The sequence below is a fragment of the Ascaphus truei genome, chromosome 5 (genome assembly GCF_040206685.1).
Source record: "Ascaphus truei isolate aAscTru1 chromosome 5, aAscTru1.hap1, whole genome shotgun sequence".
NCBI lineage: Eukaryota > Metazoa > Chordata > Amphibia > Anura > Ascaphidae > Ascaphus > Ascaphus truei.
The window spans coordinates 137497807-137523460 of record NC_134487.1 but is presented as its reverse complement, the minus strand read 5'-3'; the positions used below and the strand labels follow the sequence as shown (position 1 = coordinate 137523460).

General features: G+C 43.4%; 1 protein-coding gene across 2 annotated transcripts in view; it reads left to right on the top strand.

Annotated features, from left to right (window-relative positions):
* Window positions 1–25502, top strand: part of SLC26A2 (solute carrier family 26 member 2) — a 78430-nt gene extending 52928 nt beyond the window's left edge. The window contains exons 3-4 of one of the 2 annotated variants that reach the window (XR_012801738.1): window positions 21487–23725; window positions 24130–25502. Coding sequence is in view for 1 of the 2 variants with exons in the window: in XM_075600940.1 (XP_075457055.1) it covers window positions 21487–23010 (1524 nt within the window). In the remaining variant the exon portion in view is untranslated. Of the gene's footprint in view, window positions 1–21486 lie in introns of both variants that reach the window. The other variant, XM_075600940.1, reaches the window with a different exon arrangement.
* Window positions 25503–25654: the final 152 nt, after the last annotated feature.

The following is a 25654-nucleotide window of genomic DNA, read 5'->3' as shown; positions in this document are numbered from 1 at the left end:
CCTGTCTGGGTGTGTAGCCCTTTAATTCTGGTCACTGCTGCATGCGATTCTTTGTTTTATTGCTCAGGCTGTTTGCAGGAACTTAAGCAGGCAAAAGCACAAAAAAAATTCACAGGCAGTCTCCGGGGCCCCTTTAAACTTCAAGGCCACCTCTCATCTCAACTTCTGACACCATATGTAAGAGATGTGTGCAGAGGTATGCAATGGAGACTGTTTTAAGGTGAAATTAAAATAAGACTTTATTGCGCCTGTTCCTTTAAACACTGCAAACACCAAACCTACTCCACCTTGGGGAGAAATCGCTAAACATTTTACTACAGCCCCATCTTGCTGGGTGGGTAGCTAATCTGCTTTCCACCCCAAATATGTGTGTGTGTGTGTGTTTGTAGAAAAAAAGAGGAAAGCGCCCGATCCTAGTGCATTAAGTCTAAAAATGCTCTGGTGATGCTCAGGGTAGCCTTCAGTTTCTCATGCTGCTCTGCGGGGACACACTGGGTAATCAGATGTTCCGGCAGCACTTGTACTTCTTTAGCAGCCTGCAGATTTTCTTCCTGCAGAGATCGCTGCTTTTCCTCGGAATTCTAGAGGTGCGTACGCAGACGTTGCAGTTGGTTCTGCAAAAGGTGCTCTGCTCGTGTGTGTTGCTTCAAACTTTTCATCTTTCAATAGTTTCTTTAATTTTTGTAGCTGGTGCAGCTTTTCCTTCTTTTCATTGATGTGGTCTGTCAAATCAGAATTTTCTTCTTTCAGCCTTGTATTTTCTCTTTTTGCAGTCTTTATAATATTCAGGGCCTCCTTGTAGTCCTCCTTCCATTTACGCACTTCTGATTTGAGACTTCCGTTCTCCTGGCGTGAGACTTCTATCTCTAGGTTGAGGGTCTGAAGCTCCTTCTGAGTGACTTTGACATCCATATTAAGACTGAGGATAGCTTTTTGAGAGATGTCCAGCACCTCAGCGAGATTGTGAAGTTCCTTTTTAGAGACTTTCAGTTCTGTGAGGCAACTGCTGATCTTTGTGTGAAGCATCTAGTGCTATGCGGAGAGTATGAACCTCATTCTGGGATATGTTCAACTCTGTCCGGACACTGTTGACCTTCTGGTGTGAGGCATTCAGTTCTATGCGGAGAGAGTGAACCTCATTCTGAGAGACTTCCACCTTTCTATGGCAATTGTGAACCTCTTGCTGAGAGACTCATTTCTTTCAGTGCCTCCTCATACTTCTGTTTCCGGTTAGCAATCATTTTGTTAGATTTGCTCTGTTTTTCCACCATGGTCATGGTGGCATTAGTAGTGCTTGCTGTATCTAGCACAGTCTTGAGATCCTCCAATTCTGTCCTGGCCAAAAAATAAATTGCAAGCACATTCTTCTTTAGCTCTGCGTTATTTTTCTGTAGCTCTAAATAATAATTTATGTTCAGTTTCAATTGTTCACGGAGCATATCACAGTCATGCCTGGCAGTTTGCAGGGCATCTTCAGGGCTGGTCCAAGGATCGTCACTTATTGGTTCCGGCTCCGCTTCCCTGGTATAGTTTGAGTGTTTCTCACTGTTAGCACTGGACAGAAACTTTATTGGGGTGCACGACCACTGCCTTGGGTACTCTGGATATTCTGTCATCCGCGGGATGAATTCTCGATTTGCTCTTGGCTGCAGGGCATCTCAGACCCCCTTTTTCTCTGCGGGATCGGCAGATGTGTCTGTTCCTTCTACGGTAAGTGAAGAACCGCTTTTCTTCTTTTTTTGCCTCTTTGTTTTGGACAACTCCGTCCCATCAGGGATACTGGTGTCTCCTCCTTTATTTTAACTTTCCGTAGTTTCACTATATCCGTCAGGCTTTTCTTGCAGTTGCGTTAGCTGGCGTAGATATTCAGTGATCTGCTGCTCCCACTCTTGCTCCTGCTGATCACATTCGCCATCATAGAGAGCAGTCTTTTCGGTACCTACCGAGTTCAGGCATCCCCAGCATTCTTGGGATGTTTTGTGGGTGTGACTCTGTTCGGGTTCCCCATAAGAGATGTCTTTATCCTCATCCATAACTTTATATGACCGGAAGGGCCACTCTTCCGTGGGGTAGGGTTCATTAAAGGAATGCCACATCTTGACCTCCATTTTGGAGGTATCAGGTGTATTTTCCTTCCTGACCTTGGAGGCACTATTGCAGCTGTTTTCTTTGTATTTCGCTAGAACCCCAATTTGTGGTTGTCTTACTGATGGGCAGACTTTGCATGTAGAGTTCGTAGCTCTCACAGGCGTCTCTGTAGACTTTTTCTTCTTTACTTTGGTATGTTTTAAAACACAACCGGTACTGTGCACACATTCTTTCTCATCAGTGATACTGGATGTGCACTTGCTAAGTAAAACATCTGTCCCTTCCTTGTGTCCACAGCACATTGTTTGCTGCTGCAGTTCCTTGGCTCATTGAAAAAAACATTCCTCTGGCTGCTTACCTTTTTTTGGGGCCACGTAGAGGTCATCCTCATCGTCCGAATAAGGCCTGAAGAGACACTGCTCTGTGTGGCTTGGCTGTTTACACCAGGAACACATTTTCTTCCCCATTCTTCCAGTCTATATTTGACTTCAGCTGGGCGGCCATTTTAAATTCCCAGGTTTTTTTTCCTTTTCTTTCAACAGTGGTGGGGTAGACTCTGGTCACAGCATCAGTACCTTGTTTGGGTCACCGTCTTTCGCAGTCCTCCCAGTCCAACTGTGGCATTGTGGCTTTCTCCAGTGCAGTGTAGTTTTCCTGTCTGGGTGTGTAGCCCTTTAATTCTGGTCACTGCTGCATGCGATTCTTTGTTTTATTGCTCAGGCTGTTTGCAGGAACTTAAGCAGGCAAAAGCACAAAAAAAATTCACAGGCAGTCTCCGGGGCCCCTTTAAACTTCAAGGCCACCTCTCATCTCAACTTCTGACACCATATGTAAGAGATGTGTGCAGAGGTATGCAATGGAGACTGTTTTAAGGTGAAATTAAAATAAGACTTTATTGCGCCTGTTCCTTTAAACACTGCAAACACCAAACCTACTCCACCTTGGGGAGAAATCGCTAAACATTTTACTACAGCCCCATCTTGCTGGGTGGGTAGCTAATCTGCTTTCCACCCCAAATATGTGTGTGTGTGTGTGTGTGTGTTTGTAGAAAAAAAGAGGAAAGCGCCCGATCCTAGTGCATTAAGTCTAAAAATGCTCTGGTGATGCTCAGGGTAGCCTTCAGTTTCTCATGCTGCTCTGCGGGGACACACTGGGTAATCAGATGTTCCGGCAGCACTTGTACTTCTTTAGCAGCCTGCAGATTTTCTTCCTGCAGAGATCGCTGCTTCTCCTCGGAATTCTAGAGGTGCGTACGCAGACGTTGCAGTTGGTTCTGCAAAAGGTGCTCTGCTCGTGTGTGTTGCTTCAAACTTTTCATCTTTCAATAGTTTCTTTAATTTTTGTAGCTGGTGCAGCTTTTCCTTCTTTTCATTGATGTGGTCTGTCAAATCAGAATTTTCTTCTTTCAGCCTTGTATTTTCTCTTTTTGCAGTCTTTATAATATTCAGGGCCTCCTTGTAGTCCTCCTTCCATTTACGCACTTCTGATTTGAGACTTCCGTTCTCCTGGCGTGAGACTTCTATCTCTAGGTTGAGGGTCTGAAGCTCCTTCTGAGTGACTTTGACATCCATTTTAAGACTGAGGATAGCTTTTTGAGAGATGTCCAGCACCTCAGCGAGATTGTGAAGTTCCTTTTTAGAGACTTTCAGTTCTGTAAGGCAACTGCTGATCTTTGTGTGAAGCATCTAGTGCTATGCGGAGAGTATGAACCTCATTCTGGGATATGTTCAACTCTGTCCGGACACTGTTGACCTTCTGGTGTGAGGCATTCAGTTCTATGCGGAGAGAGTGAACCTCATTCTGAGAGACTTCCACCTTTCTATGGCAATTGTGAACCTCTTGCTGAGAGACTCATTTCTTTCAGTGCCTCCTCATACTTCTGTTTCCGGTTAGCAATCATTTTGTTAGATTTGCTCTGTTTTTCCACCATGGTCATGGTGGCATTAGTAGTGCTTGCTGTATCTAGCACAGTCTTGAGATCCTCCAATTCTGTCCTGGCCAAAAAATAAATTGCAAGCACATTCTTCTTTAGCTCTGCGTTATTTTTCTGTAGCTCTAAATAATAATTTATGTTCAGTTTCAATTGTTCACGGAGCATATCACAGTCATGCCTGGCAGTTTGCAGGGCATCTTCAGGGCTGGTCCAAGGATCGTCACTTATTGGTTCCGGCTCCGCTTCCCTGGTATAGTTTGAGTGTTTCTCACTGTTAGCACTGGACAGAAACTTTATTGGGGTACACGACCACTGCCTTGGGTACTCTGGATATTCTGTCATCCGCGGGATGAATTCTCGATTTGCTCTTGGCTGCAGGGCATCTCAGACCCCCTTTTTCTCTGCGGGATCGGCAGATGTGTCTGTTCCTTCTACGGTAAGTGAAGAACCGCTTTTCTTCTTTTTTTGCCTCTTTGTTTTGGACAACTCCGTCCCATCAGGGATACTGGTGTCTCCTCCTTTATTTTAACTTTCCGTAGTTTCACTGTATCCGTCAGGCTTTTCTTGCAGTTGCGTTAGCTGGCGTAGATATTCAGTGATCTGCTGCTCCCACTCTTGCTCCTGCTGATCACATTCGCCATCATAGAGAGCAGTCTTTTCGGTACCTACCGAGTTCAGGCATCCCCAGCATTCTTGGGATGTTTTGTGGGTGTGACTCTGTTCGGGTTCCCCATAAGAGATGTCTTTATCCTCATCCATAACTTTATATGACCGGAAGGGCCACTCTTCCGTGGGGTAGGGTTCATTAAAGGAATGCCACATCTTGACCTCCATTTTGGAGGTATCAGGTGTATTTTCCTTCCTGACCTTGGAGGCACTATTGCAGCTGTTTTCTCTGTATTTCGCTAGAACCCCAATTTGTGGTTGTCTTACTGATGGGCAGACTTTGCATGTAGAGTTCGTAGCTCTCACAGGCGTCTCTGTAGACTTTTTCTTCTTTACTTTGGTATGTTTTAAAACACAACCGGTACTGTGCACACATTCTTTCTCATCAGTGATACTGGATGTGCACTTGCTAAGTAAAACATCTGTCCCTTCCTTGTGTCCACAGCACATTGTTTGCTGCTGCAGTTCCTTGGCTCATTGAAAAAAACATTCCTCTGGCTGCTTACCTTTTTTTGGGGCCACGTAGAGGTCATCCTCATCGTCCGAATAAGGCCTGAAGAGACACTGCTCTGTGTGGCTTGGCTGTTTACACCAGGAACACATTTTCTTCCCCATTCTTCCAGTCTATATTTGACTTCAGCTGGGCGGCCATTTTAAATTCCCAGGTTTTTTTTCCTTTTCTTTCAACAGTGGTGGGATAGACTCTGGTCACAGCATCAGTACCTTGTTTGGGTCACCGTCTATCGCAGTCCTCCCAGTCCAACTGTGGCATTGTGGCTTTCTCCAGTGCAGTGTAGTTTTCCTGTCTGGGTGTGTAGCCCTTTAATTCTGGTCACTGCTGCATGCGATTCTTTGTTTTATTGCTCAGGCTGTTTGCAGGAACTTAAGCAGGCAAAAGCACAAAAAAAATTCACAGGCAGTCTCCGGGGCCCCTTTAAACTTCAAGGCCACCTCTCATCTCAACTTCTGACACCATATGTAAGAGATGTGTGCAGAGGTATGCAATGGAGACTGTTTTAAGGTGAAATTAAAATAAGACTTTATTGCGCCTGTTCCTTTAAACACTGCAAACACCAAACCTACTCCACCTTGGGGAGAAATCGCTAAACATTTTACTACAGCCCCATCTTGCTGGGTGGGTAGCTAAGCTGCTTTCCACCCCAAATATGTGTGTGTGTGTGTGTGTGTGTTTGTAGAAAAAAAGAGGAAAGCGCCCGATCCTAGTGCATTAAGTCTAAAAATACATTTAATAATTCCAAAGCTTTACAAATTAAAACTCACAAACGACAAAAGTATTAGAGCGTGTTATGAGATTTATACTCATGCTCCTCCGGCACTACTGTAGAACTCCGCTCCTCCGTTTCTCCGACTTGTCTGTCCAGACTCATCCCTCTGAGCCTCCGTCCAGCAGGAACTCAAAGTGCAACACAGCCGTCGGCGAAATCCTCCGGAAACACACCTCCGATGTAGCTTGGTTCCATGCAGGGAGCGAATTAGATGTGACCATCGATGTCCTTAGTTTAGGCAGTAGGTAACTTCGTATATACGCCCTTTGCTTAGCAGCACAGTGTTAACCCAACGCGTTTCTTCACAGTAAGTGATTTATATATATACGTGAAAGAACAAAAAGCGCTACAATTTATAATCACTCACAATGTGGTAAACAATAATAATACACACTCTATAATACACACAATATAATGGAGAGAGATGTACTCTATATTAAATGTATACTTTCCCTATTCTTTGCTGCCAGTAAGATCCACGACCACACAAGTGCCGAGAAAATTCATACGTTGCAGAAGGTGACCTAGGCGCACAAGAAAAGGAAAAAAGAGGAAAATGGGGGAACACACATAGAGTAGTATGTCTGTGCAATTGGAAATAAGGTGCTTAGATTGCACTTGCACGAAGAAGAGTATGTTTAGAACATTTATCCAAAATTGTGGATCAGGAACACTTTCAGGAATATCTTTCTCAGGCGTCCTAATAAACCCAATTTCTTGTTCTTGGGTCTTCTTATAAGTAGCAAGAAAAAAAGGGACAAGAAAAAAAGGGGGGATGGGGGAGCACTGGTGGAAGGCTGGTGTATGACCTAAATTGGTTGTATAATGCTCTATTACAAAGTGGAGGGTTTTGTAAGTGTAAAATATTTTTAACACTCACACGGCCTTGTGCGAATGCTGTCGCATCAAGGTATCTTTTGGACTCCTTTTTCTTTCTTTTTTTCTCTCTTCTTTCGTCACCTTTCTGTCTTCTGGATTCTTTCGCCGCCTTGCGTCTGCGTTCTTCTTCTCCTGCTTCTTTGATATTTGTCTCACCCTCGGAATAAATATATACACAAAATATATGAGCAATCTGTGATTATATCAGGAAGGTGTCAGGATATATAATAGGAATATAAATAAAACACTCACACGGGCATGTGTGCGTGCGCTTTAAGGGATGGTATCTTGGTCTCTAAGGGGCAGTCCCACTTCTTAATGTAAAGTTGAAGCTCTAAAAACAGAAAATCAAAAGCCACACCTTAGTACAAAGGTAGAAACAAAAATAAAATGTTACTACTCACACGGCCAAGTGTGAGTGCACACTTGGATATGGTATCTTTTTTTTTTGCTCCTTCTGTGGTCCCAGCTGGGAGAGGTCCACTGGTGCTGAACGTGAGTCCTCACCCCCCCCAATGGGTAAAAAAGTTCTGAGCCCGAAAAATTCAAGGCCAAGGTCTTTATTAAATGAACAATAAAACAACAGAACACAGCTAACTCAGCCCGTGAGTTACTCTGTGAAAAGGTAAAAAAAGCCAGTCTATAGGGAATTGAGCAGGACTTGTGGTACTGCAGCTGAACTCCCTCCGCGTCCGGATGTAGCGCTGCACGTCCGCGTGTCCTGCTCCCTACGGTGGCTTGATAGGATCAAAATTGCTGGGGGATTTTGAGCTACGCGTTTCGCCCTATGGGCTTCCTCAGGCTCCGTAGTTAGAACGAATTTTTCGGGCTCAGAACACCTAAGCACCTAATCTTGTTAACAGACTAACAGGAGACTGTTTCAATATCCATTAATAGCATTCTGTTGGGTTTGAGATTGTGTTGATCAGAGATTCCAATCAGTGTGTTATACCTAGAATATTCCATTTTATTCTCACCTAATAGTGAGGTTTTTTATTACACCAAATAGGTGTTTTTTTTCTTAAAATAAATAGTATTATACTAACCATCCTTGCTCAGTATTAAATTAGAAGATTTTTTATTTGGAAATTCGAGTATCCCAAAGATCCTGATCTACTTATAAGAAGACCCAAGAACAATAAATTGGGTTTATTAGGACGCCTGAGAAAAATATCCCTGAAAGTGTTCCTGATCCACAATTTTGGATAAATGTTCTAAATATACTCATCTTTGTGTAAGTGCAATCTAAGCACCTTATTTTCAATTGCACAGACATACTACTCTGTGTGTTCTCCCCTTCCCCCCCTTTTTCCTTTTCTCATGTGCCTAGGTCACCTTCTACAACATATATATATATATATATATATATATATATATATATATATATATATATATACAGTGTTCGACAAATCACCCAAAAATCTACTCGCCCAACCAGAAAATCTACTCGACACCTAGTCCCGCCCCTAGTCCCGCCCCCAACCCCACCCCTAGTCCCGCCCCCAACCCCGCTTTAAAATAAAATATATAAATAAAATACATTTAATAAATTCCTAGTCAGAACAACATTCGTTTTTGACAAATGTATTTATTGTATTACATTATACTACAATTAGTCCTTGTTACGTGTGTGTGTGTGTGTGTGTGTGTGTGTGTGTGTAAATGTCGGATCTAGAATTAAAAGCCAGGTGTGAATGACTAGTTTCCTGAACCCCTTAACCAGTGTCTGGATGCCCCCGCTTCACAATATCTAAAGCAGCAATCCCACCTGGGATCTTACCTGATCCCCTGAAGAAGTCAGTTAATCTGACGAAACGCGTAGGGAAGGTGTGCAGTGGACTTTCACAAACGCTTGCCACTGAACTGCTACGAATTTCTACCGATCCGGTGTCCAGTACAACTCCCGTGACGTCATCCGCTGGTCCGCGGCATCTACCGTCCCCGGTGGGAACCAAGGAGCATCTGGTGGTGTGTACCCGGTGAGAAACCATCGCGGAGTGCCTGATACGTCAGTTCCTGCAGGCGGTGAACAACGGAGGCAGCATTCTGATCCAGTGGAGTCACGGAGTGATTACAGCAGCAGAGCAGTAGCAGAGCAGCGTTTCCTGGTCCTAGGAGCATGAGTATATCTCATACAATGCTTTTAATTGTTTTATGTTTGTGAGTTCATTTTTATTGAGATTTTTGGGAATTAAATATATCGATTTTTGCACAGTAATGCACTAGGATTTGGCGCTTTTTTTCTTCTTTTATTTTTCTATGCAGGTGGAGAGGGAGTTTGTTGTGCCCTTTAAAAGAAGCTGCCTGTCTGTCCTATTAGTGCTACTGTTACTCCCCAATCATTGGACTTAATTTGTATGGACTCCATAGGACTATCTGCATCTAGCAGATTAAGGAAAGTTCACAGCACCACACAAATATATTTTTTTGTTTAAATTGTATTTAGTAGCTGTTTTTTATTAGACATTGACTGTTATGCAATATTGGTATATCAATTTCATTTTTTAAGGATATATTGGAATAATTTTTTATTTTTATATATTATATTTATTTAGCATTTAGATACCAATATATTTCTGGTTATTCATACACTAGCGCAGACCACTATTGTAAATATTATATATATATATATATATATATATATACAGTGTTCGACAAATCACCCAAAAATCTACTCGCCCAACCAGAAAATCTACTCGACACCTAGTCCCGCCCCTAGTCCCGCCCCCAACCCCACCCCTAGTCCCGCCCCCAACCCCGCTTTAAAATAAAATATATAAATAAAATACATTTAATAAATTCCTAGTCAGAACAACATTCGTTTTTGACAAATGTATTTATTGTATTACATTATACTACAATTAGTCCTTGTTACGTGTGTGTGTGTGTGTGTGTGTGTGTGTGTAAATGTCGGATCTAGAATTAAAAGCCAGGTGTGAATGACTAGTTTCCTGAACCCCTTAACCAGTGTCTGGATGCCCCCGCTTCACAATATCTAAAGCAGCAATCCCACCTGGGATCTTACCTGATCCGCAGTCCCTCAATGTCCAGGTACCCTCATTCCCGCAATGTTATACATTGGAGGGGAGGTGTTCCCTACCTGTCTTCTGGGTTAGGGGGGGTTCCGATGTCTTCCGTGTGAAGCTTGAGTCAGATCTGGAAGAAAGCAGTATAGGGCAGTTAAGATTTCGGTGTAGTATAGGGCAGTTAAGATATATAGGGTAAATAGGAGATCCAGATCCAGAGTGTGAGTGACAGAGAGAGAGAGGGTGGGGGAGAGAGAGAGAGAGTGTGGGGAGAGAGAGAGAGAGAGAGTGGGGGAGAGAGAGAGAGTGTAGGGGAGAGAGAATGTGGGAGAGAGAGAGAGTGTGGGGGAGAGAGAGAGTGTAGGGGAGAGAGAGAGAGAGAGAGTGTAGGGGAGAGAGAGAGTGTGGGGGGGAGAGAGAGAGAGAGTGTGGGGGAGAGAGAGAGAGTGTGGGGGAGAGAGAGAGAGTGTGGGGGAGAGAGAGAGAGTGTGGGGGAGAGAGAGAGTGTGGGGGAGAGAGAGAGAGTGTGGGAGAGAGAGAGAGTGTGGGGGAGAGAGAGTGTGGGGGAGAGAGAGTGTGGGGGAGAGAGTGTGGGGGAGAGAGAGAGAGTGTGTGGGGGAGAGAGAGAGTGTGGGAGAGAGAGAGAGAGTGTGGGGGAGAGAGAGAGAGAGAGTGTGGGGGAGAGGAGAGAGAGTGTGGGGGAGTGTGGGGGAGAGGGAGAGAGAGTGTGGGGGAGAGAGAGAGAGAGTGTGGGGGGAGAGAGAGAGTGTGTGGGGGGAGAGAGAGAGAGAGTGTGGGGGGAGAGAGAGAGTGTGGGGGGAGAGAGAGTGTGGGGGAGAGAGAGAGAGTGTGGGGGGGGAGAGAGAGAGTGTGGAGGGAGAGAGTTTGGGGGGAGAGAGAGTGTGGGGCAGACAGAGGAGAGAAACGGTGGGTGACACACAGAGAGAGAGAGGCTGGGTGAGTGACTGGCTGGGTGAGTGGCTGGCTGGGTGAGTGGCTGGCTGGGTGAGGCAGGGGTGACTGGGTGGGTGGGTGTGTGACTGACACTGACTGGGGCAGGGGTGACTGACACTGACTGGGGCAGGGGTGACTGACACTGACTGGGGCAGGGGTGACTGACACTGACTGGGGCAGGGGTGACAGACACTGACTGGGGCAGGGGTAACTGACACTGACTGAGGGTGGGGGGTGACTGACACTGACTGGGGGTGGGGGTGACTTACACTCACTGGGGGTGGGGGGTGACTAACACTGACTGGGGGGTGACTGATTGGGGGAGTACCTCTGGTGTGTCACACATTCTCCCATACACACAGACACACAGACACACACAGGGGGGGGAGGAAAGGCCGCGACCAGCACCACCACCACCACGCTCCTCCCCCACCCACCCGCGCCCATCTCCCGCTCGTGGGAGGAGGGGGGGGCAGGCCGACATCCCTCCCCCCCCATACCTCACGCGGTCGTAGTTTGGGGAGGTGGCAGGCACGTTGCGATGTGTCCCCCAGCGGGCGCCCCAGGGGACAGTCAGCCCCGCCGTGGCTGCCACTGCCCTGCTCCCCTCGCCGGCATGAAGCTTGTGGTCGAGCGGGCAGACGGCGCCCCCCCCACACCTTATGCTGCGCCGTCATGAAGATAGCTGGGCACACTCTCCCATGCACACACACCCATGCATACACACAGACACACACCCATGCATACACGCAGACACACACGACAGGGGGAAGAAGAGGAAAGGCTGCGCGACCACCACCACTACTGTCCCGCTCATTTCCCCCCCCCCCCCCCCGTGACCATATCCAACCCCGCGCGGGGATTGGCAGGAAGTCGAGGTAAGCAGGGACAGGGACAGAAGGGGGGACACCCCACTACCATCTCATGCCCCGCGCGGGGATCAGCAGGAAGTCGGGGTAAGCGGGGACAGGGACAGAAGGGGGGACACCCCCCTATCATCTCCTGCCCCGCGCGGGGATCAGCAGGAAGACGGGGTAAACGGGGACAGGGACAGAAGGGGGGACACCCCCCTACCATCTCCTGCCCCGCGCGGGAAGCGGGGAGGAGGCTTGCAGGAGGCAGGGAAGGATCAGAAGGGCCGCAGCATGCAGAGATTGGAGAGTACTTACTCTCCTATAGATCTCCGGCCAGAAACAATGGCCGCTCGTTGGGGGTAGGCTCATATAGAGCCTGGCCGCGCGCCTACAAAGCCTGGGAGGGCACGCCAATTAGCAATCAGGTAGGTGGAGTTTTTATTTTTCAGCGCGAGCAGGGAAAATTTCAGCGCGAGCAGGGAAATTTAAAAAAACAAGCACGTGTTCTGCTTGGGCCAATATTTACTCGCCCGGGGGTTAAATCCACACGCCCCGGGCGTGTAAATGTATAGGATTGTCGAACACTGTATATACAGTATATATATATATATATGCAAATATAACTGTATGCTCATCTGCATGTCTTAGGCAGGTCTGCAACCCCGCCTTTCCCCATTATCACCCAGCATACAGCACTTCCACTGCAGCAAGGGATTCTGGGAAATGACATGCAAATGAGCACACAGTGTCACTTTTTGCCTCAATAACCATTTTTAACATGGTTCACTATAGGCTTAAGCTTGCTGCATGGTCACAGCTTTGAGCACAGCCAGGGTTAAGGTGCATACCCAGAAAACCACCCACAGACAGCTGTTTCGACCTTGATGGGTCTCATCAGTGTGGGGTTGATTTTACTGGGAATGCAAGAGAGGCTATGGGATAGGCTAAACCATAATACTGAGTTAAGTTATGGTGAGTAAAAAAAGTGACAAAAACCCTCCACAGGAAAGAATGCACCTTAACCCTGGCTGTGCTCAAAGCTGTGACCATGCAGCAAGCTTAAGCTTATATATTACACGCAACAGTCCAAAAAGAAAGTCTTATCTGTATCTGGGGTTTCTGTAGGGGAAGGCCTCTCTGTTCTCCTGGGTCAGCATCCTTGTGTGATATGGCACTCTCTGTGTCCAGGTTTAGAGGTCTTGTCCCCTTGTCTTGCTGGCAGCATACAGTCCTTCTGTGTGCGTCAAGACATCTTCTTTTCCTTAGTTCAGCCCAGGTGTGGGCTAAGGAATCTGCAGTCTTTCTTTTCCTTGGTCAGCTCCCTGTGAGCTAAGGAATCTCTCTCCTGTTAGAAACAGGAGGCTTTTCTAAGAAACTTAATTGGCCAGGTGGAGTCTGGTTAATTGCCTGCTGCACTTAACCAGATCCCTGCTGGATTTTAGAGAGAGTTTCTTTAATAGGGATAAGTCCCTGTTACAAGCCGCCTGCAAAAAAAGGGGTGGGGCTAACGCGTTATTGCAAGTACATTAAAGCAGCCGTTCAAGCAATATCCTACATGTGTGTTTTTTTTAAATAAATCAGTTCTGTTCTATGAAAATACTTGTAGCATTTAAAAAAAAATGTTTTAAAGACATTTTTAATGTTTATAATTTAGGAAGCATTTCCAAAGTGACAGCTCCCTTCCCCTTCTGATAAACTCTAAAAGGCACAACAAAGACTCTGAGCCTGGCATGCTTTGGAATATTTGAGTTGTAGCAGGAGATGGAAAGGAGCTCGGTATTATGTCGACAAATAGTGCTTCAAAGCTGTCCTAAGTTACTCACAGTAATACATTCCCTGAGCGAGTTTTGTGGGAAAACTAACAGTTGAGACATAGCATAAAGGGATTCACTTCTTTAGCAACAGTGACATTTGAAGGGCTTTAGTAGTCTGCTGGTTAGGTGTAGTGTGAAACAAAGCAGAGAGCATAAGATATTATAACAGATCCTTCATGATCATATAATTGTATTTATCTTTCTTATATAGTGCTGACAGTTTACGCAGGGCTGTATAGTATATAGAACTTTACCAACATAATGCATCTGTCCTGTGGAGCTTACAATCTATTTGTGGGAGATAAAGTCACTTTTGACCATGGTCACAAGGAGAGCTGACACTGAGACATCACCACTGAGCTGCTGCTTTAGCTTTTTTGATGACCTGAGCTAAATGGGTTTTTATCGCTGTTATAAATTGGACATTATTAATGTGTACTTACAGTTTGTGCAGTAAGTTCTGTGTGGAAAGTACATGTAAAATACATGTGTTATTTGATGTAATACCATTTACTTGTCTGCATCAAATGTTAGAGGCATTCTTAACTATGATGCACATTGTTAATCAGGAATATTTTTGCCACATGCTCCAGAGTGGGTTATCCGAGCTCGATTCTGGATTAACTGCTATTCAAATCGATGGCAGGTAACGTGGGATCAGCTCTAAAATCTAATCATTTTGTGAATCTCAGTGTGAAAATCAAGACAAAGAAAAGTGCCTTTTTCCACCCCGCACCGTTTATTAGACAGAGAAATGTGCACAACCTGGTATAGTTTTTGAAAAAAACAATAGAGCATAGGAAGAAACCTAGTAGCCGCCTTTCAATGAATCGTTCAGTCAGTAGAATGCAACAGCTACAATAAAACGTTCAATTACTAAGGGTAACATTGTCTATTGTTACAGCTTTCAACTCCGCCTCAGTCTCCTACTGGAAACACTGTAGCAGATCTGTTTGTGATCATTTGTTACCAAAGCTGTTGCAATGCTGAGCTCAAAAAGAGGTGTGCCAGAGTCTGTAATAGCAACCAAAGGAAAGGACGCTCAGTACATAAAAGGGGTAATCCAAGGTTTTTTGTTGTTTTTTTTCCTACATTTATTATGCGTGCAACGCAGGGGCTTTAAACTTTAAAAACCCAGCTAGGTCAGCCGGAGCGGCTACAGCCACCTACGGAGGTAAGTATCTCTGGAAGCAGGGGGTCCCCGGAGCTGAACTGAATGGGGTTCAGCTCCGGAGACCCCCTTCTTCAATCCAGTGTAAAAAAAAATTTGCTCCTATAAAACTCATAAAAAATAGCATTGAGTTGGAAAAAAATAAATGCTGTAAGTATTTCCTAATACTACAGAACTGATTTATAATTAAAAAAAAAAATGATGTCTGTAATGCTCCTTTAAATACATGCACAATGAAAATGCCTCTCTTTTTGCCAGTGTTTCTGCAAAATTAACTTAGACCTCTTCGAAAAAGTTGAAAACAGAGAATGGACAGATTCCTAGTTTAATACATCCTAATATAATATGTACATACTGTAGCTCCTCTCCAAGTCCTATTGTAGATATTCATTAAATTGCAATCTGACATACATGGTCAAAATACTGCAGGTGCAACAGATATCTAAGAGATGCAGAGTAGCAGATTGTGACAATGTGCTTCCAAAGTTATAAAGAGAATGACGCACACGTTTGTGGAATCTTCTCTTTGGAGAAAAAGACACAAAAATATTATTACTTTCAGGTTAAAAATTAGAACTTTTACTCCACATTCTCATCACTTTCTGCCCTGTTAGACCTTTGCCCACGGATGGAAAAATCCCCCAAATATTGCCCCTGGTGCCATGCCCGATAACAGTGTACCCCTATCTTGCTTTGCTAGCACAGAGCAAGATCAGGCATGCTGAGATCTGCTGTGGCAAACAGGTAAGTCAGCGCTGCACTGGTTAGTGTGGGGAACGGGCAGCATTAAGAGCGGGTAGGAACAAGGCACAAAGGGTAGCGGAGGGGGCGGGAAAGGGGCACTCCAAGACTCTGCCCACACCTACTCTTAATTATAGACAGTGTGTTAGTGGAGAGAGGAGTGTCCGTGTGTGTCTACGTCAGTGTGTTTCAGATATAGAAAGAGCCGGCAACGGGCAGGGGAGCAGAGAGAGCCGGAACAGCCCCCCTATCCGATCCTGACGCTCAACAAATCTTTGGCTCCTAATAACTTTGGCTGGCTCTTAAGTTTTTTTATTTTTTTTTAATTCCCACCCCTGCAGCTTTACTTTCTCTAAGTGTCAATAGAAAAAAAAACACACTGTACACAGTGACTACAGTACCATTACTTATTATTTTTGGTAAAAGGAAGGCAGGGAAGGACAACACACAAAATAACAATTATTTTGTGGTTTCAGGCGGTATATGTAAATAATGTAAATATGTATATGTAAATAATCCGTAGAATTAAAAAGTGTAGCATACCTGCGTTAGGTTTATTTTTAAAATGCACTGATTAAATTTGGAAACGCCTCTGTGTACCCAGTTTATCTAATAATCCATACAATGTCAAGTCTGATCATCCCCTACAATTTAACTGTTCCCAGTAATGAGAAAGTTCAGTGAATTTGTATGGCAAAACAAAGGCAAACTCTCTGGAATCTTTAGGTACTGTATGTTCATGTATAGTCTGTTTAATCTTCCATGTGACTGTGGCATAAAAAGGCTTTGGCAGTCCTGCGATCCTTGTGCCACGGCTGTACCATGAGGTTATTTATAGTTAACTTGACTTGCTGGAAGAGAAGGATCGCAACTGAACGTGATGCTAGAAAATAGTTAAATAGCCACATGTGTATGTATCAAGACAACTATGTAGAAAAACTTGCGTATTTTCTTATTGTTTCTACATATTTAATGTAGGTACTTTATTCCAGTATACAAAACTGGTTCTTATTGTAAAGTATATTTGAAGCAATATTGAAACAATTTTGCAATACTTCAAAGTATGTTTTCCTTTGTACACAGACCACACTTCATTTGTATATCTAGTACTTACGTTACTGATTACCATTTTTTTTTAAATGTTGTGATTAACCTATGCTTCAGAGATATTTGTTTCAAACAAGGTACTGTTGTTTCTTAGGCTGCGCTTATAGTGCCGGCGACGCTGCGTCAAAACAAATGCATTGTCGCTGTCATCAGCGCTTATAGTGCACGCAATGGTGACTTCGCGACCAAGTGACAGCACTACCAAAAATCTGGTAGGCACTGTTATTTGATTTTTTCGGCGACGGGCTCTCCTTATGGCCAATCAGAGACCTTCTCTGTCCCTCTGCCTTCCCCTTTTATGACGTCACTGGCTTTGTAGCCAGCGACGTTGTTTAAGCTTGACTTACAACTATCGCAATGGCGACGGGTGATGTCATCTGTCACGTTGCCGGCACTATAAGCGCAGCCTTATGGTGATCAAGTAAAGGAACATGATACTTTTGCAATCTGGCTAAATTGATTTGTTCTTCTATTTATAGCCTACAGATCATCTAGTCAACACTGCATCTGATGGTCTTAACAGTTTAATAGTTTGTGTATAGCTGTAGTGCTTAATTTCAGTTCACATGACACAAAGAATAGGAATTGTATTGTATGTCTTTATTTATATAGCGCCATTAATGTACATAGCGCTTCACAGCAGTAATATACGTGACAATCATATACATATCAAATAATATAAATAACACATAAAGGGGAGAAGTGCTTCAGACATAAAAGTAACATTTAGGAAATGGAGTCCCTTCTTCCGAAGAGCTTACAATGTAATTTGTTGGTAGGAAGAACGTACAGAGACAGTAGGAGGGTGTTCTGGTAAGTGTGTCTGCAAGTGGTCATGTTAATGTATGAGGTGTTAATTATCAACCATGGAGCTACTCATGTTTCCTCAAGCAGGTTTGTTTTGAGGTGGGTCTTAAATGTGGATAGAGAGGTTGCTAGTCGGATATTGAGGGGAAGGGCATTCCAGAGGTGTGGGGCCTTCAGTGAGAAGGGTTTAAGGAATAACAACCTTTTGTGAAGGCTCTTATTTATATGCATGTAGAGTATAATTGCAATTAAAACTTAATAAAAGCCCATTTTTTCTTTAGTGTTGAGACTGCAACTTAAGGCAGCGGTGCGCAAACTGGGGGGCACAAGATTATTTAGGGGGGGGCGCGGGCTGCGTGCGGGGAAACCTGGGGGCGGGCAGAGCTGTGCACGGGTGGCCAGAAGCTCCGTGCTGAGTCTGCTTCTCTGCGTCTTGCAGAGGGGGCGGGGCCTTGCTGCGGGGGCAGGGCTTTCCTTACCTGCACACAGACATCCCCTCCTCCTTCTGTGTTACCTGTCCCAGTTTTCAGCAGCATGGAGGACAGGAGCAGGCTTACAGTAGTACTTCCTCCCGAGGTGAAAGTGTCTGACTTATGATTGTGTGTTGTGTCTGTTTGTCTGTCTGTGTTGTGATTGTGTGTGTGTGTTGTGATTGAGTGATTGTGTTGTGCCTGTGTTGGTTGTGATTGAGTGTATGTGTGTCTGTGTTGGTTGTGATTGTGTGTGTGTGTTGTGCCTGTGTTGGTTGTGATTGCGTGTGTTGTGATTGAGTGTATGTGTGTGTGGTTGGGATTGATTGTGTGGTGTGTGTGTTGTGAGTATGTGTGTGTAGTGAGTGTGTGTGTTGTGTCTGTGTTGGTTGTGATTGAGTGTGGGGGGAGTGTGTGTGTGTTGTGATGGAGTGTGTGTGGTGGTTGTGATTGATTGTGTGTTGTGTGTGTTGTGTCTGTGTTGGTTGTGATTGAGTGTGTGTGTGTGTTGTGTTGTGTGTGTTGTGATATTAGTGTGTGTTGTGATAGAGTATGTGTGCTGTGTCTGTGTTGTGATTGTGTGTATGTGTGTTGTGATTAAATGCAGCGGTGCACAAACTGGGGGGTGTACGGTGTCCAAAGCTTGATGCTTCGGGAGACAAACAAAATTGACTTTGAAGCTCGCTCAGCAGCAGTCAATGCACGCACACACACAGCCACACAAACACACACAAAAATAGCCCCAACCATGCCCGCCCGCTCGTGCTTGCAAAATTATGCAGGACACCCTGTGCTCATGCTTGGAGAGTTGGTGATGTCACCGCTCTCAGCGGCAGCATGGACGCAGGCTAATTTTGCAAGCGCGAGCTGTTGACAAGTATTTAGACATATTTGTATTTACATTGTATACCGTTTAATAAAGGTTTTTTTTTTTTTTTTCATGTGATTTATTGATTGATTGACAGGGGGGGCCTGAGAAATTTCATGGATGCAAAGGGGGGCTCAGCATAAAAAGTTTGCTCACCCCTGACTTAAGGAGTACTACATAGTAATGATATTGGAAGCTCTGTAAAGGAGAAGCCTTGTGCTTGTGGTCGGTGCAAGAAGCCTGGACTTTAAGTAGATTATACTGGGAAAAAAGAAAATAATTTACTGACAAATAAGAAGGCATACAAATGCATTACATTTTGCATTTCATGGGCAATTAACTTTGTAGGAATGCTGATTACCAACTTTTTTTTATATTACTGACTCACATTAGTCTCTACTACCACTGTTGGGAGACTGCTCTACAAATTCACCAGCCATTCTGTGAAGAAATACAGTACTGCCTCACATTTCCAGTCACCCACCCTCCAGCTTCATTGCATGACCTCTTGTTCTAACTTTCTGCTGGCTTTCCCAATTGCTCTGTTACTTTGCTTGATTACATTTAAATCAGATGAAATAATGGCTCCAAGGTCCCTTTCCTCTATAGTGGATGACATTATAGTGCCATTAAGCCTGTACTCTGGCTTTGAATTTTTGTGACCAAAGTGCATGATTTTATACTTTTTGCAGCTAAATTGTAGTTCCGAAACTCTTAACCAGTCCTCTAATCTGCCTAAACCTGTAATCCTTTTGTTTACCCCCCGGAAGTGGCAACCCTGTTACAGATCTTTGTGTCAACAAAAAAAAAAAGCCACAAATTCCCATTCCAGACCATTTGGCTGTCACTATCAAATATATTAAAGGTCATCTTCCCGTCCTGTGATTGGACAATTTACCACAACTCTGCCGCCTATCCTTTAACCAATGTGTTATTCATAAAACCATTTTAGGATCCAATCCCAAGTACTACAACTTATTTATCAGTCATCTAAAATCTATGTACAGTAGGCTACATTAACTGTTCCACCTTGATTTATCACCTTGTTCAACCTGCCAGAAAATTGTATTTATTTGACATAATCTCATTCCAGTAATTCCATGCTACCTGGAATCTTGAACATCTCTGGACGTTAGATACCCAAGAATTCTATATTTTATCAGTGTTTACATTAATTTCCCCACTACTGACGTCTGACTAACCTGGTGTGTAGTTACCTGCCTCCTGCCTACTTCCAACCTGGTGACTTTTCCTATCATCTGGAATTACACCCTTTAATATTGGCAGGTTTAATCATTTTCTTTATGGTGTTACTACTGTAGCAGCCCTTTTAGCTCTTTAATATCCTTGGATGTATCCTGTTGGCCCCATTGATTTGTCCACTTTCAGCTTTAAAAATTCCATTATGATTTTCTCCACGGCAAATGGACTTGTGTTCAACTCGGTTCCATGTATTTTCTGGTTCCCTAATTGTGGTCTCTATTTTTGCTGTGAAGACTGACACAAATAATTATTAAGGTTGTCTGTTATATCTTTGTCGTCCTCAATGTGACAGTCTTTTACCGTCTTTAATCCTTCTGTTCCTCCTTTTGTTGTTCTTTCATTTATATACCTAAACAGGTTTTGTCCCGCCTTCCTTACTGACTGGGCTATTTCCCCGTCTGTTTGGGCCTTTGCACATTTGTTACTTGCTTAGCCTTCGTCTTCCTAACCTGACATAGTTCTCTATCTTCCATCTTCTGATTTCCTTTGAAAACTATATTGGCGTTCCCCTCCTTGTGCTTTTGCTAAACTGCCTGATACAGAGATTGTTTGTTTGCTCCTAGTATGGCATTCTTTATTTTTTCCCACTGCTCTTGTAGTCCACTCAAATACCTCTACCCTGCCAAAGAATCCCTTAAATATTTCCCCATCTCTGAAAAGTAAACACTCCTAAAATCTAAACCTTAGTTTGTGTGGTAGGACTCAACCGCTGTATTTATACTACACCGCGCTGGTTCATAATGGACAAATTAGATGGGTGACTAAGTGGTACATATCTGCAGTCAAATGCTACTGTATATTTCTGAGTGGATATGCTTCACATATTGGGCAACCATTTAATATTTGCAGGTATTTCTGTTTCTAAGTTGAGAACACATAGTAAATGTAAACAATAGGCAATACACAATCCTTCTGTGCATTCATTCCCTTGTGCACTACTGTATATAGGATTACATGTTATTATTTATTTTGTTTATAAAATATTTTACCAGGAAAAAATAAATTGAAAGTTTGTTACCTCTAGTTTTCAAGTATGTCCTAGGCATAAAGTAAAGTTGGCATTAAAATTTACGGTTTAAAATGGGAAACAGGTAAAGTCTTAAAGGAATTTAGATAGGAAGCTGATTCGAGGGTAAATTGTTTAAGCAGTGCAGTGATCGAAACAAGGAGGAAGAGCGGCGAGAGTCTTTATTGAACCTTGAACATATAAGCAGGTTTCTGGAGGCGAATCTAAGGAGATAAGTGCTGGGTAAGTAGGTCTGAGAATCTTGCTCAGATAATTGGGTAACTTATCCAGAAAGTATTTAAAGGTACTGTAAGACGGGAAAGATGTACAAGTTCCCAGTGCTGCACCCAACTGGATTAATCACTGTATAATATTTTCCCCCTTTTACATACGGCCTAATTTATGCGATGTCTGTGATTTGATTTTCTTCTGGTTTTGTGAAAGTTTAATGAACATTTTTTAGCACATTCCTATTGATGAACATGCATGCTTTAATTAAATGGGATATAGTTTGGGGTATGCTCACTTTGTTTTCTTTTCATTTGCTCTGCAGGTGGCAATGGGATTTCTTCAAGTTGGTTTTGTTTCCGTGTACCTCTCTGATTCATTGCTCAGTGGATTTGCCACAGGTGCCTCTTTCACCATCCTTACTTCCCAAGTGAAATATCTTCTAGGCCTAAGTATACCACGTGCCAATGGGATCGGCTCATCCATCTACACTTGGTTCTACATCTTCCAGAGCATTCACTTGACTAACATTTGTGACCTCATCACCAGCACATTGTGCCTTCTTGTCCTGATTCCAGCCAAAGAAATCAACGAATGCTATAAATCCAAACTCAAGGCTCCAATTCCAATTGAACTGTTTGTAGTTGTTGGTGCAACTCTCGCATCTCACTTTGGTCACCTGAAAGATAAATATGGCTCCAGCATAGCAGGGACAATTCCTACTGGGTTCCTAATGCCCAAATCACCAGAGTGGAGCCTAATTCCTAACATTGCTTTAGGGGCTTTCTCTATTGCCATAATTGGATTTGCAATCACGGTGTCCCTCTCTGAGATGTTTGCTAAAAAACATGGCTATGAGGTCAAAGCCAATCAGGAAATGTATGCCATTGGTTTCTGCAACATTATCCCAGCTTTTTTTTACTGCTTCACAACTAGTGCGGCCCTTGCGAAAACACTCGTTAAAGAATCCACAGGATGCAAGACCCAAGTCTCAGGCATCATGACATCCTTGGTCATTCTGTTGGTTTTACTGGTGATAGCTCCCCTATTTTTTTCCCTTCAAAAATGCGTCCTTGGAGTTATAACCATTGTGAACCTAAGAGGTGCCTTTTTGAAATTTTTTGATTTGCCCAAGATGTGGAAGGTTAATAAAGTGGACACTGTTATCTGGTTAGTTACCATGTTTTCTTCAGCACTGATTAGTACAGAGCTTGGCCTTCTTATTGGCATTGCATTCTCTATGCTTTGTGTCATTGTGAGGTCTCAGAGGCCACGGTCAACTCTGCTAGGCAGGGTGGAAAATTCAGAAATCTATGAGTCCATGTCCGCATACAAGAACCTGAACACCACACAAGGCATCACGATCTTTCGCTTTGAGGCTTCTCTTTATTACGTGAACAAGATGTGCTTTAAATCAGCCTTGTACAAACACTCTGGTGTAAACCCCATATCAGTGTCAGCAGCAGAAAGGAAGAAGGCCAAGAAGAAGCAGAAACAGCATAAGCAAGACGGTATAATAGACATCAACATTACTCAGGGAGAAACTGTGCAGCAGCTCTACAAGGAGCAACAGCCTATTCATACACTTGTTATTGACTGCAGTGTCATGCAGTTTCTAGATACAGCAGGACTCAACACCTTAAAAGAGGTTCTGAAAGATTATAGTGACATTGGTATTCATGTGTTGCTGGCTCAGTGTAATGTTTCTGTGAGGAATTCCCTTCGGAATGGGGACTATTTTAAAAGAGGAGAAAGCAGCATGCTGTTTCACAGTGTGCATCAAGCGGTACAGTTTGCACTATATGAAAAGGAGCAAGAGGATGCCTATATTAATGGATCTATACTCTAACAAGGGGATAGTTAGGGACATGCACAGTAGTATGTACTGTATGCACTAATATTCCTTAATGCACTACCATCCAAGAACAAAGCTATACCTCTGAAATCTAGTATCTTAGCCTGATATACACCAGCAAAAACATAATATTATACCAGTATGCACCAATAGTCCCCATGGAAGTTAATTGATTTGGCCAACTGCATAACAATCTGTATGTTATTGTTTGTAAATCCTCTGTTAGTGAAAAATGGGTGTCATATTGTCCGGTATGAAAAACTTTTCTTGAATCTATAAAGTGCAGATTAGAATCTGTGTATTCCTCTTGCTAAAATAATAGTTTGAGAAGTGCGTGGAAGTAATTAAGTTCCTTTTGGTTACTTGCCAAGCACTGTGTTGCTGAGTAGAATTTAATTTTAATGTATCATTATTGCTTTTATTCATAACTCATAAAATGCATGTAGAATTATAATTCCTCATGGTTTCCCATGCTCCTGGTGTTATGAAAAACCCTTTTAATGTACTGTCTAAGTTTGATTTGTTATCTTAAATCAACAATGATGTCCTTTGGCATATTTTCACAGGAGTGTCACTGCCTCAACCACTTTACAACATCCAGTATGAGAGGCAGGATATTTTGATTATTCAAGTAAAGTAAGCCAAAATGATATTGTACAGAAATACGTTTAATGTGTTTTAATGTTCAGAAAATGTTTGTGTGCTTACAGTACATACACTGGCGACACACTTTATTCGAGCTCGGCTAGTCCCACGAATTCGGGTATACCCGGGTGTATTGAGGTTTGTGACTGTTTTCTGCCCGAGTGCATTGGGTTATTTTCCAGACAGGGATTGAAGCATTTTATTCCCGCTGGCTGCAATACTGCACAGTATATATATATATACTGCATTACAATTCATGAATTTATGCCATCTGGTAGACACGCGAAGCATTGCAGCCTATTAAATCCTAATCATTATCATTTAACAGATCAGCCGCCTGTCAGCCAGGCATGAACCCAGGCTGCGAAGGCAAATGCAACGGGGCTTGTCAGAGGTGAGGAGCGGCGCATTCCAGGTATCTGCCAGGTACATACTGGGTATTTGCTCGAATAAAGTGTGTCGGTGCAGTAGCAGAATATGTACGTAGTGATTGTGGGTGTATATGAAAAGTTGTAGTGTAAATATACTAGGAGCACCTAGGATGTGCATTTCTACAAGACTACATTATTACCCTGATGGTCTGGGTTTGAGTCTTTCCACATGCCAAAATATTTGTCTTCACATAATCATAAAACTGGTGTTTTGAAGCCTAATGCCAGGTCCCCAGTGGCCGCTGCGGTGCGTTCTGTGGCGTGCGTGCCACACTCCACAGCACAGCCCTCTATGGGGGAGGCCCCAGTGGCTGTATGCGCGGGCGTGCAAAGCGCTGTGACGCGTACGCTGGCAGGGAAGAAAAGAATTTTGTCTTCCCGTGCCACGATTCGGTCACATGCTCGGCGGGCAGCCAGTGCAAGGGCAGATGCACCCCCCGCCATGGCCGCACCCCCTCGCGCATGCCATCGCTCCCCTACAGACAGCAGATCGCGTCTGTAATCTGCACGCACCGCCAGGCGCGTGTGCAGAGCAGGGAGCACTGGGGCCGTAGCCTCAGTAAGAAAAACACTGTAAATAATACATTAAACCATTGTATAGGATAACACTTCTAAAATGATGGTGTTTCAGTAGTTTACAAACAGGTGTGTAGAATAGTGGGCTGGCAAGAAGTTGCCACAGGAAAACATTTATATTGTATGAGACTGTTAGGGTGATTTTTCTTCAATCATTAAGCTTGCTGTATTGGTAGGTGTACGGCAATATATAAGTGACAGAGAAAAAAGAAACGCTTACATCCAATTCCTATTCGTGACTAATTTTCAACACAGTTTAGTATGAATCTTAATAATATTCTGCTGGAATATCTAATGTCCACGTGCAACGTGATAGATCTTATATTAAAAAACATACAGGTGAGGCCTCAGGACGTCCCAAACCCTTTGATAATAGAGTATCTCAAAGTTCTCCAATCCTGTGCTGTAAAGCTGCAGAAAAAGACATCATCTGGCACATGGATCAGGGGAGAAATGAAGGAAAAACAATAGTGTGATATTATTAAGGAAAAAATGTGAGTGTAACTCCATTCCTCACTCTATTTTTATCTGGTTTCAAACAATATCACACTATTGTTTTTTTTCTTTTTCTTAATTTCTCCCCTGATCCATGCACCAGAGGATTTATTTTTCTGTAAGGCAATATATAACTTTGTTTCTCTATGTACTGTGTGTCAATTTGCAAAGTGGGTAATGTCAGTAGGAATAGTTAGAGATTATATGACATACGAAATATAAGAGTAGGGGATAACCTTGCTCAACCACACAGTAGAATGAATAGAGGGTGCTGCCCAGCATGGGTTTACTATGTAACCAAATGTAAGTACAAGCACAAAAGGAGAAAAATCCTTGCAATGGCACACACCTCAATAAAGATAAATGAAAAAAGTATATAAAAAATAACCTTTATTGCGTAATTAAAAAAAAGGGACAGGTACAAGCAATTGCTGTAACTGTCCGTTTAAAAAAAATATGCAATAAAGGTTATTTTTTATATACTTTTTTAA